The sequence below is a fragment of the Camelus dromedarius genome, chromosome 14, assembly GCF_036321535.1.
Source record: "Camelus dromedarius isolate mCamDro1 chromosome 14, mCamDro1.pat, whole genome shotgun sequence".
NCBI classification, from domain to species: Eukaryota; Metazoa; Chordata; class Mammalia; order Artiodactyla; family Camelidae; genus Camelus; species Camelus dromedarius.
Genome location: NC_087449.1, coordinates 61,757,049 through 61,769,991, shown reverse-complemented (window position 1 = coordinate 61,769,991; position 12,943 = coordinate 61,757,049). Strand labels below are relative to the sequence as shown.

Sequence of the window (12,943 nt, the reverse complement as noted above, 5' to 3'; positions counted from 1 at the left end):
TACCTCTTACTATTTGGTTGAGATTTTTAGAAGCCAAATGGAGAAGAATATGCATAACGCCTGATTCTAAGATGATGGGCTGATGGAGGGGCAAAGTGGAGTGAAGTTTGCTTTTTCCTTTATTTATTCATTTTTTTTTCTTTTGGACAAATGTTTATTTGTCCAAGCACTACTGTGTGCCAGGTGCTGTTTTGCAGCTGGAGATTCAGTGATGAACTGAAAAAAAAAGTGGTTGCTGGCCTCGTGGAACTTACAGTTATCTATTGCTGTGTAACAAATCATCCCCAAATGGAATGGTGTAAATCAACACCCTACCACGCTCGTAGTTTTGTGGGCCAGGAATTTGGGTGTGGTACAGCAGGGTGGTTCAGCTCTCCTCCAGAGTGACTGGGTCCTCATCTGGGGTGAATTGAGGTGGCCTGAGCCCTATGTCTGAAGCCTCACTTAAGATGGATGGCTCAATTCTTTGGTTCTTCTCACACCATTTAAGACCATCTTTAATCTGCCACCGAGGGAGGCAGATGTTAAAGATGTATTCACATAAATAACTATTACAGTGAAGACAAAGTACAGGCTTCTTTAGAATAATCAGGACTTCTTGATCACAAATGACAGAAACTCTACCCAGTTGGGCAAATGAGAAGAAGGGAGTTAACTGATCCCCTAACTGAGAAGTCTGTGGCTGAGTCCTGCTGCTGTAATGAGTGGTCCAGAATCTCATTCCCTGTCTCTCAACAAGAATTACCTTTTTACCCAATTGGCTTCATTCTCAGATGGGAGCTCCTTAAATAATGGCTTCACATTTCTGCCAGTTCAGCCAACCCAACTGAAAAAGAGAGGGTCTCTTTCAATAGTTCCATCAGATGGTCCTGGAATGAAATCTTGTTGGCCACGTGTAGGTCACAAGCCCTCTCCTGGACCTACCACTGTTGCCAGGGAGACCACTTGCTTGGAATGGCCAGGAGTGAACTGTGTGCTCCCCTCTGGGACCTGGGAGTGGGATCAGCCGTACCTGAACCACAGGTGGGGAGGGGCGTTTCCACAAAAGGGAATGAGCATTTCTTTTATCAGAAGAAGAGGGAAATAGATGTAAGCACACAAATATGTTAAGTACCCATTACTAAGCCTAAAAACACAATGACCTGCCTTGAAGAGAGGTCCACGTATGGACCCAAGGAGGACCTTGTGTCCAGTTATTCAAATTGCATTTATTAAGTTTTCGTTGTGTAGGAAGCCCTGGACTAGTTGTAACTGGGATACAAAATGAATAGACAAATGGTTGATGCAGGGGGTTTAAGGGATCAAGGAAAAAGATATGACCACTGGGTGGCAGTAGCACACACAGGCTTTCCTGGATGACCCTTTGGCAGTTTGCATAACGGGAATTTCTGCACAGCAGGTGGCTGTCCAGAGGTCCAGGGGGTCACACTCAGAGGGGAGGAGGGCAAGGAACTCCTCAAGGAGAGAAGGGTCCTAGAGGGGACTTATGTGTCCAGGTGATGTCACACACCAGCACAGTGGGGAGTCTGGGTCAGAAACCAGCAGGGACTTGGGGCCTTTTTGTCCCAGGGCTTATCAATGGCTGTTCATGTTGGGCATGGTATTGTGGGGTATGCAAAGCAGACAGGCTCTAAATAGCCAAAAATCTGCATATTTGGGCTATATTTAAAACAATTGGATGTGTAAACATTTGAGTTTGGCACCTGCTGGTTTTTGAGCTAATGGGTCTCAGCCTACAGTGAAGAAATAAACAACCTTGGCCAGTACGCAGAGACCATCTTGGCTTATTTATGGGACAAAGATGCAATAATTACCCTCAATTATAAATGTAGCAACTAGTTAATATCAGCCAGTGAAAGACTGGAAGGACAAACTGTGTAATAATAATCATAATAGTTAATACTTTTTACACACTTACCATGTGACATGCTGTCACGTGCTTTATGCAATGATCTCATTTACTTCTCAGAGCAGCTCTGTGAAGTAGTTGCTGTTATTACACCCATTCACAGACGGGAAAACTGAAGAGTTAAGTAAGTCACCCAAGGTGATACAGCTAGTTGAGGGGCAGACAAGACTGAGACCAAGGCAAACTGGCTTCAAGAGTCCGAACTTCTCAGACTGAGTGCCAGCATCTTCAGAGAGCTGGGTCACCTTTCCTGGCTTTAGCTTCCTCACCTTGGAAATTGTGAGGATATTACCAGGTGATACCCCATGGCCAGCCTGACACTGTATTCCTAGGATTGCTGTGTGTGGTGTCCCAGGTGGAAACACACCAGTGCAGGCTCCTTGGCTACATCCAAAAGGGAGTGGTAAGAATGGAGTGGGAGGGGGTAGGGTACAAGAAAGGCAGTAGGTCTGCCCAAAGAAGAGCAGTGGGGAGGTGGATGGAGCAGCAAGTGCTTGGTGTGTTGGGTGGTGGAGGCTGGACGGGGTATAACGGAGGAGTCATGTCTGCAGGCTCTGCCTCGATGTGAATCCTGTTTCCTTCACTGACTGGGTCCGTCATCTTGGGTGAGTCCCTTCACCTGAGTTTCCTCATTTGTACAATAGGAACAATGCTGATGACACAGCAATAGAATTGCTGGGGTGCTGAAATGAGGTAATGCCTGTTAAACATGTGGCACCAGGCTTGCAAATAGTGAGTCCTCCGTAGATGAGTGCTGTGATGTTGTTAACTATTATTATTATCAGCGAAGGAACTATAAGGTAGGAGAGGAGGTTCAGGAAATATGGGGAGGGGAGCATGAGTGAAGGGCTTCAAACCCTAGCCATTTTTAGTGCATCAAATGTTTACTGTGTGCCAGGCACTCTGCCATCTGCTTGTTTCACACTTGCCAAAAAAATTCTAGACATGTTTCCAGCCCTTTTATTGTGCCCCACTTGGCTGCTGGTGGTGGTGTAACACATACTTGGGGTGTTGTCTCTAACAAGACATTTTTCTGGATCCGAAGTGTGGGTGTTGTGGCAAGATTGTGAGACTGGGCATTGGAGAGTCATGACCATGTCTGTTGTGTAAATCTCTCGGCACTTCGGATTGAGCCCAAGTGCTCTTCTTTGCTAAACACCAATGATACATGGTGAACAAAATTTCATTCTTGCCTTTGAGGGAGTTACCATCTAGTCTGAGACTGCAACAGTCACCTTTCATGAGGCTATGCTCCAGTAACAAATGCCACCCCATCCCGCCCAACTCCCAAATTCTGGTGCTTTGCAGTAGCAAGGGTTTGCTTTTCACGCACATGTGAAAATTTTTTCTCCACATTCTGGCATCCAGGCTGTTCTCATGGCAAAGGGTAAAGAATAATAGTGAAACCATGTGATGGCTCTTAAAGCTTCCGCTTGGACATGGTATAGCTCGGGTCTGCTCACATTTAATTGGCTATAGAAAGTCCCATGGTGAAGCCTGGCATTATTTTAAGGTAGGAAGTACGTTTCTCCACGAAGGAGGGTCACTAGGGCGGGCTCTGTAGGAACAGGTTCAGAGAGAAGCAGTTTGGGAACCAAATTAGATCTACTGAAGATGGATTCTTAAGCAATTACAATATAGTACGGAAAGTTCTCTGATGGAAGTGTCTATTCTTTGAGAAGAGAAGGGAGTGTTAACAACTTCAATGTGTCTTGAATTTAGAACAAAGTGAAATTTAGAGCATATTTTAGATACTGAACTACAGTTTTATTTATTTCAAGAATAGAGAGAGCCTGGAATAGATGCATTTTGAGAGCCCCCAATTCACCAGCCTCGTTCGAGTGGAAGCATTGACAGTAATTCATCCTTTCCAAGAAGTGACGTGAGGAGTTTTATTGATACCAGTGTCTCTGTGTCTGTAAGCAAAGGACTTGGGGAGTGGGTGGGGTACCCTCAGAATGACTTGGGGAGAAGGGCTTGTTCATGAGAACACGATGTCCACGTACGGGGAGGTAAAGGAAGGCAGAATGGCGGTGGAAAATGTGGCATGAGTCATGCAGAGATTGGTCCAGGGTTCTGGGAAGGTTATTTGAATACCTACTCACGTGTTCCCCTTATAGCCAGTGTGCCCCAGCCTTCCTGCTTGCAAGTAATATAGAGAAGAGAGGGTTTAAAAGTTTTCAGTCACAACTCCAAAAAGTCACTTATTTTTAACTTTCTATCGTGAAATTCAAGTTAGATCTGGAGTCAACATTTCCACTGATAACTCAGTCACTTCTGTTTGAAAACTTAGTATCTTCTGGGTAAATAGCGAGTAAATTCAAATTGCCCGCCCCCCCACCCAATTCCCTTTCCTCGCTCTTTGGGTTCTTGGGAGGCTTATAAACTGTCCTGACTTGGGGATGTGTGTCTGGTCCGTGAATCTCCCTCTGGACACGTCTGGACTCACTGGCGATGTCTTCAGCTCCAGTGATGCTAAGGGACACTGGGGTGGAAAGGTGAGGGTGGAAGGGCAGTAGTGCTATCTCAGATCTTCTTTGACTTAAAATACCGCGTGGCAGTCATCTCTGCCCTCATATTGGCATGTCCAGTAAGAGACTGCCCCACCCAGCTAACTAGGGCGGGACAAAAGGCATTAAGTCCCTCTGCTTGCAGATCCCCAAATCTGTCTGGGTGTTTTTCACCATCTCCTTTGGAGGACAAGGATTCAGGTGAGGCAGGAGTCAGGTCCCGTGCCTTCTCATCTTCCTCTATGATAGCTAAGGTCCTCCCCTAGTCCAGGGAAGGGTTTGAGAGTCTTCCTGTGCAGTGAGACACTACTCTGATGTCCTATTCTACTCCATGGCTTGCAGTTGTAACTCTAAGCTCAGTTGTCCAAGGCTGATTCTCTAAGGCTCAAAATTATCTTTTTTTTAAATTTATGTGAATAAAAATTTCCATCTAATGTTGTTTTCTTTCTGCCTAAAGAAATTTCTTTAACGTTTCTTTTAATGAAAGTCTACTGGTGATGAGTTCTCTCAGCTTTTGTTTCTCTAAAAAAGTCATTATTTCACCTTCATTTCTGAAAGATACTATTACTGGTTATAGAATTCTAGGTTGACAAGTGTTTTTTTTTTTCCTTTCAGTACTTTGGCATGCCTAGATTATCTTCTGGTTTGCATAGATTCTTATGACAAGTCTGACATCAATCTTATCTCTGTTCCTCTGAATGCAATATGCCTTCTTCCTCTGGCTGATTTGAAGATTTTTTCTTTCTCATCGTGTTTTTGTTTGTTTAGCAATTTGCTTATAATATGCCTTGGTGTAGTTTTCTTTTGTGTTTATCCTGCCTGAAGTTTATTGAGATTCTTGTATTTGCAGGTTTATAATATTATCAGATTTGGAAAAAAAAATTTTCCTTTCATTTCTTCGAACACTGTTTCTGTCCCTGCCCCTCCCCCATCCCCCTAGTCTCCAAGTGCATGTACGTCAGACAGCTGTATATTGTCCAACAGACTCTGCTTAATTCTAGATAGTTTTATTACTGTAATTTCAAGTTCGCTGGTCTTTTCTTCTGCATTGTTTAATCAGCTATGAATTTCGTCCAGCAAAAATTTCATTTTGGATATTTTATTTTTTCATCCCTAGAAGCTCCATGTGGTTCTGATTTAAATATTCTATTTTTCTCCTCATTATAATCATGTTTTATTTTACTACCTTGAGTGTGCAAAACACGCCTGTAATAGCTGTCTTAATAGCCATGTTTCTCTTTGCCATCCGTGGTTAGTCTGTTTCTATAAACCGACTTTTCTCCATGCTGCAAGTCGCACTTTCTTTGCACTGTCTGGTAATTTTTTATTGAATTCAGAGCATTATGAATTTTGTATTTGGGGGCTAGATTTTGTCAGACCTCTACCAAAAACATCCTCATTTTTTTTTTCCTGGCACATATTTTAGTTACTTGCAGATCAGTGTGATCCTTGCAAGGCTTACTTTTGAACTCTTTCCGGATAGGCCTAGAGTGGCCTTTATTTTAGGGGTCATTAGCTTCATTTCTAAAGCTTTATCCTTCTGGAGTCTCTGCTGAGTGTGCTCTGAATTCCAGCAGAGCCCCTCGCTTTGGCTGGTGACCACGCAAACAATCTGTGGTCCTGCTAGATCTCTTGTGATTGCTGGGCTGACAGCTCCCCACAATGTAAGTGGTCTCTCTTGGAATGTTTTCTTGCCAGATCGTGCAGGGTTTCATCCCAGCCATACATCCGATTGATACAATCATCAACTCGGTATTTGTGCAGATTTCTGGAGATCTCTGTGTAATTCCCTCTTCTCCAGCACTTTGTCTTGCAAATTAAAGCAAACATAGCCTGTCCTATCTCTGTCTCCTCAGTTTAGTGAACTTGCTGGGCTCTCCTTGGGCTCCCCTTCCCATGCTCAAGTCTGAACGTTCCTTTTTTGCAGAGTGCAGGTGGTGATGGGACATCACTTTTTCTTGCTTTCCTAAAGGATCACCATCCCACGCTGTTGTTCAATGTCTAAAATCACTTGTTTCTGAGATGGCAGACAGTTTGCTAGTTATTTACAGCCAGAGGGTAATCTGAATCCTCTGACTCCCTCATGGCCCAGGGCAGGTGTCCTCAGAGTGATTCTGTTCTGTGCTGGTTTTGATGATTACTTCTCAACCTCAGAATTGTGGTTTGTGCAGCGGTTTTCCTGAGAATGTGTAGAATTTACTTAGTCTTGGTTTGAAAGGATAGATTTACCTGAATGTGATAGAAATTCTATAAGGAAAGAAGTTTTAATTGGAGGAAATGTAAGGAAATTAATTCAACAAGATTTACTGAGCATCTTCTATTTTCTAGAAACTTTCTTAAAGGTTGGGCATAGAACCATAAACAAAGAGTTGTTTTTTTTTTTAAGTCTCTGCCTTTAGCAAGCACATTGTGGAAAAAGAGGCAACAAGCATAATAAATAAGTGCAATCTTAAAATCTATGCCGTGTCAGACAGCAAGTGCTATGTGAATTATAGAAAAATAATAATCCTCCCAGCACACATGTGGTACTGATCGGAAATCATGGCCACTGTCCCTTCATAAAACTTAATGATAGAAGCCATCTGTTTAGAGGCAGAATAGCAACCATATTACCATAAATGTAAATCAACTCTAGGGCTCTCCTCTCATGCCCTGTTAATCTCTGTAATTTATAAACACTTACTGCAAAGTCATCTTCTTAGAAGTATTTGCTAACTTGTTTCTTTCCAGTGTCCCCAACAGGACTGAACTCTCCCTGAGGGTAAGCATCACATCTGGTTTTGCTCACGACTGTATCCCCAAGCATTTCCATGTAGGCTTGGCATTTGGAGAGAGTTCAGTTTGTTACTGTGTTTGTTAGCACGTGTGGAAGAGACTCGTGGATGGATCAGGTTCTTGGTACCTGCCTGGATTATACCTTAGATGTACACCCGCACTTCTCCCTTTAAAATTACCAGCCAGTTTCTCTTTGAAAGTTACCTGCTGTGATTTGACTTTCTTTCTTTTCTTTTCTTTTTTTTTGCAGCAGTGCAATCATTGCACACCCTAAATGACCAGATATCCCATTTTATCGTCACCAAGTCGAAGGCACTGGAGGAGGACCAGGACCCTTTTCTGCCTGCTGAGAAGGAGACGTTGAAGAGTTCCATGATACTAATGAGGCACCTCTTAATGGATGCTCAGGTACAAAGATCAGTAGAGAAGTTCTACATGGAGTAGGCGGTAACCTTTTGTTTTTGTTGTTTTGTGTTTTGTTTGGTTTGGTATAAGCTGTGCTAAAACGTTCACCTATCACATTCGTTGCAAGTGCTTTTGTGATCAACAGCCACATAACAGACATTCTGATGTACTGCGTTTTGGATTTCTAATTAGGTATTATTTGGGATTTAGTATTAAAATAGCTCGTTTTTAAGTCAAAGAAATAGGGCTTAAAAATAATATACGTGTTGTCTCTGAGAATTTAACAGATCTCCCTTTAGCCCTGGAAAGTGAAAAGCCATTTACATACAAATTTGGCAGGCGGCAAACCTGGCAGAGGCTTCAGATTGGAGCAGTACTTACCCCAAACAGTATCACTGAGTAACTAATGAATATTTTGGTACATTTGATGCACCACCAGTAAGCAAATCAGCACTGGTTTGGGTTTTTTTTTTCCTTTTTTTTTTCTCTTTTTAATGCTAGCAGTGAATTAATTGCAGAAGGTATTTAGTTCATTGCATGCTTTGTTGATTCCTCAAGGTTTCCCCTTGTGCACGATTTTATTGAAATATTAAAAGAATAATGTATCTGTTCCTTCTGGTTTTGTTGGTGGGTTTTTCCAGATATGTTGACAGGGAAACAGGAGGTGTTTTAAGAGAATGGGCAGTTCTCTACCCTCATGAAGCCACGCTGAACTAGCCTTTAGTGCTGTTTCTACCTCTTCCATATCTAGAAATGTCTCGGAAGATGCTCTTGGGGTCTGGTGTTCCGTGCTGGTTTGTCCTGGAGCTTTCTTCCGAAGCTTGTTTTCTGTTCAACAGCAGTGAGGTCGGAACGGCGGGAGGTTTCCTGCGTTCCGCTCTGTACCAGGTTTTGAACTGTGGTTTCTCCGCTTTTGTTTCTTTCGTGGTGGTGTTTTATGTTTTGTTTTGTAAATCAATCCTGAAGCCTGGATCTTGTACCAATAAGACTTTAAGTGGCAAGGTTTTTGTGCAATTCTCACCTGTCAATGCTGGAAGCTGCCCCGCGGGACTTTTGAGCCCCTGTATTGACGTGGCCCAAATTATGCAAAGCCTTTCATTTTTATTCACTGCTCTCCCTTTTCCCCTTTATTATGAGCAGCCCATTCAGCCTCTCCTTTCTCCCCAGGCCTGTCTAGTGGAGAATGGATAGATTCTGAAACTACAACAACCAATTTTAAAACTCAGAAAGAAAAAAAGGGAAATTTAGAGCGATTTACCAAATAAAAGAGAGCAAATTGTTCTTGAAAGGATTAGCTTTCCTCAGCGCCTGGACCCAATCCTATGGCTAATACCGCAGCCAAGGGAACCGTCTAAACGATTCCTTAAAGATGCTGTGTAAATGCCTGTTTGCAAAATCTCCTTCATCTATGAGCTCACTAGTGCCTAGAACTGGATTTCGAGAATGTTTAATGTTGCTTAAGGAAATATTTTCTCCCCCTAAACAGCAAATTCATTTAACAAATTTTATACATTGTGGCTTTGATCACAATTTTCCCCTTGTTTATCTAATGGGACTAAAGTATCTCGTATAGTGTGGTTACTGTGTGACACACTTTATTACCTCATTCTCTCCTGATTCCAGATCAATGCCTGCTAAAATTTTCTCACTTAAATAGCTAGGGGAAAATGGAGCAGGATTCGATGGGTATTCCACTAAGTCGTACGTTCTAAAAGGAAGGTGGGTTGGGTCTTCTTTGGGAGAAAAATTATCACAGAAATTCAGGTAGAAAAGTGGTGCAGCATCTGAAAATGTTTCTTTTGCCTACTATTTTTCAAAGGTCCCTCCCTCTTGTGTTTTGGACTAATATAGGATGAAGTGGGTTGTGATTAATCTAAAAATACCACCTTAATTTATTTTCTTCCAAAACCATTAACTTTTTGAAACGTTATTTGTGGTTTTAAGTCTAAGTCTATGGCTGAGATCAATTAGAATCATGATACTTAATACCCCCAGGCTCAGAACACCTCTGAAATAACTCTTTTAAGGTCGCCAAACTTATAAAATGTTAAGGAACCCCAACATTTTGGGGATGGCAAGGGTTAATATCTGTTTTGAATTTTGAAATAGACACCCAGAGATATGTGATTTTTAATGAGAATCTTTACTGAGCATTTTCGGAAATTTGGTTATTTTCCATTCATTTTCTGACATTGCTTCCTCTTTCCTCAATTCCAAAGATGAATGAACGTACTTAATTTATTTTCTAAGTTCATCAATAATGGGGGAGTCAAGAGCATGTAACTGTAGCTCCTAGATACCTCCTTCCGTTCCAGCTGCATTTTGTGATATTAATAGATGTTTGTGTGTTGCAAGATGTAAGCTCTTCAAGAGTAGTAACCACATCCCTAACTTGGTTGGTATAATAGCTCACTCAGTTCCATACCCAAAGGACTCTTAACAGTATTAGATTATGATGAAATACTCTGACATCAGCTTGCAAGTTGAATGAAGTCAGGCCAAAAGTATTTCAGAGAACCTGGAGGCTGCTTCCAGAGTGATTGCTTAAAAGGCATAATCGATTCAAGTCACATCGATCTTGGAAGCAATAAATCCTGCTTAGGAGAATGTCAAAGGCAAAAGCATTGCTGGGCTATGAAATTCCACCTCTGAGGATTATAAAACAGTATGCACAGAGCAAACACATCTCCCAAGTATAATGGCGGTGCCGGAGATGATTGGCAAGTCTGACAATCCATTGTAGAGAATGAAATCAAGAAGGGACATCTCGCACAGGCAGCCCAGAAGCCTGCAATTATTCACTCATTCCCCAAGTGCCTGTCTGAACATGTAGGGGGTGTCTGAAAGAGGCAGAGTGTCTCTGTTTGCATTCTATCCGCTTTGTCGTCCCAAGGCCCTCAAATTCGATGACGTGTACCATCGAGATTGCATTGGAACCTGATCTTGTGGCTTTAATTCCTATGAGCCCAAACTGCCGACTCAGCCTCGTAAGTGATTAGATTCATAACACCGAGGAGGCAATTCTTTCTGGTAGAGATTAATTCTTTTACTCGTACTGTGTGACTCTGCATGCTAAGAGGGGGTTGATTGCTGCAAATTAAATCTCCTGTTGGCACTTCTCTTCTTCTTCCCCCCGAAGACCTAATATCATTATTTATTAAAGGGTGACCAAATGCTTGGGAAAACAGTAAGATTGCTTGGTTGGCAGCAAGGTCCTCCTCTGGAAGGCTGTGGGTACTAAAAGGCAGACGCTTTCTGTCCTTCGTGGGGGGCTCCTTCTGCAGGCCATGGAGTCTGGAGTGGCCGGGAGGGCCTGTGCTCCACTGACCTTCAGCCGCTGTCCAGGCCTGGCAGTGAGCGAGGCTTCTCTGCCTGGAACGCAGCTGGCCCGGGTTTGAAGGAGCAGCTCAGTTTAAATGAGGCTGAGTCACTGGTGTACCCCTCCCAGAGGGCCAGCTCTAGGGATGGAATAAGCAAGCCTTTAAAAACAAAAGTCAACTGTACAACCATCATCTCTAAGCAAGTCTGCACGAACAGCCTGACAAAAGCCAAGTGTTAGGCTGAAGACAAATGAAATCTGTTTTATCTTTTGGACGGTCCTCTCCCCCTGCTCTTTCCTCTCTGTCCCTTTTCTTCTTTCCTTCCCCTCCTTCCTTCTCCCCACCCCCAGCATTTCCCCTCCCTCGCTCCTGTCTTCTCCTTCTCTCAACTCTCACTCCTCTCCTCCCTCCCCTGCCTCCTCATCTCTCTGTTGGCAAAATAAATCCAATGTGGAATGAGATTCTGTCCCATTTTCTCCCTCCCTGTCTTTCCTCATTTCTTCTATTCTTTTTTCTTTTCTCATCTGTCTTTGTCTCTGTTATTTGTGTTCAGGGAACCTGAAAGCATATTTGTTAGACCTAGAATACTCTTGCCAAGCAAGACAGAGAACAGCAGGAAGGGGCGATTGGCAGGAGGCAAACCTGGTGTGTGGGAGGCCGGTGGAGGCCCTGCCAGGATCAGAGACTCAGTGTGATTTGGGTGGTTTCGTTTTTTCTCTCTCCCTTTCTTGTTTTGTTTTCTAGAGCAGTCTAGAAAGCTCCCCTGGGTGATTGTGCTTTCTGACTTGTTTCCTGCAAGGGTCAGGCTGGTGTAACAGGAATAGACTGGCTGTCTGAGCTTGCCTGGGTACTCTCTCTGTCTAGACTGGCCTCAAATGGGGAAGTGTGATTGGAGCAGAGATTCTACCAAAGCAAACCTGGGCTCAGGCTCCTGACAAACAGGAGGGTCAGGTCTGCACAGTGGATGTCAACGGGTGTTGAGAAGGGGACTTTGGGAGTCAGGTGGTTGACACACACGCGTTACCCAAGGTATGCGTCAAAATGATTGCTCCCATTGCTAGCATGCTCCATCCTTTGACGTACTTTCTGAATTCACCCCGTATTCACGGTACAGACGCTGTGGTTATTACTAGTGCAGTTACCTGGTGCGTTCTAGCTGCGCTGGCTTCACGGTCATGCCCATGAGTGCTGCCATGTTAACAGCCCCGGAGAGTGTCTTGTCCTCACGTTACACGGACTGAGGCCCCAGGCAGATACTTCGCTTCTCGAGGTCACAGACACTGGCCATGGCTACGAGTAGCACCCCACGTGTAGTTTTTCCTACTATCTTCTGAAATGTGACACCAGACCGAAGCAAGCACGGGAGTGCACCCCTGTGTTGTAGCAAGCAGAGAAGAAACTGAAATTAGGACCAGGGCAAAGACGCAAAGTTCTCATCCTAAGAAAATTACCCTGGGATATTTTTAAGTCTACTCATGCCATCAGACGTCCACCTCTTAAAGGTCATAGAAGAAAGAAATACTTAAATGGACGCCAAAGAATTGAGTTCACCTAACAGGAAAGCTACAATGGTAAGCTGATTATTCAGAGTCTCAGCTTATCCCCTCCAGTAATCCGCGTGCTCCATTACCCATCCTTTCCTTGCGCATTTGAAAAGGCAATGCTATTTTCCGTTCTCAGATGCAAAGCTATAAAATCAGCAGGTCTGAAGCTCGCAGTTTGTTGCATAATGTACCCAAGCCCACTTCCCTTCCCTCCATGGTGATTTTGATCTTTTAAATAAATACAGTTTAACCTGTAGGCATTGCTGGGCTTAGATTCCATCCCGCCAGTTACAGTGTTTCTGCAATCACCTTCCCTGTTCAGAAGAAATGGAGGGTGAGATATGAAATTGTAATGCCGTTCCTCCCTTAAGCTTGTGTTTAGGTATTTTTCTAAGATAACAGAGAAAAGGAGCCTCTTCTGAGACCTCCACCACCTTTGCAAAATCCATGAGGCAGAATTTTAGGGGAAATTTTGAACTA

The 12,943-nt window shown here is 43.4% G+C and overlaps 1 protein-coding gene across 1 annotated transcript in view; it reads left to right on the top strand.

Annotated features, from left to right (window-relative positions):
• KAZN (kazrin, periplakin interacting protein) overlaps positions 1 to 12,943 on the top strand; it is a 991,323-nt gene that overhangs the window by 233,626 nt on the left and 744,754 nt on the right. The window contains 1 exon segment of the mRNA XM_031464108.2: positions 7,445 to 7,602. Coding sequence (XP_031319968.2) covers positions 7,445 to 7,602 — 158 coding nt within the window.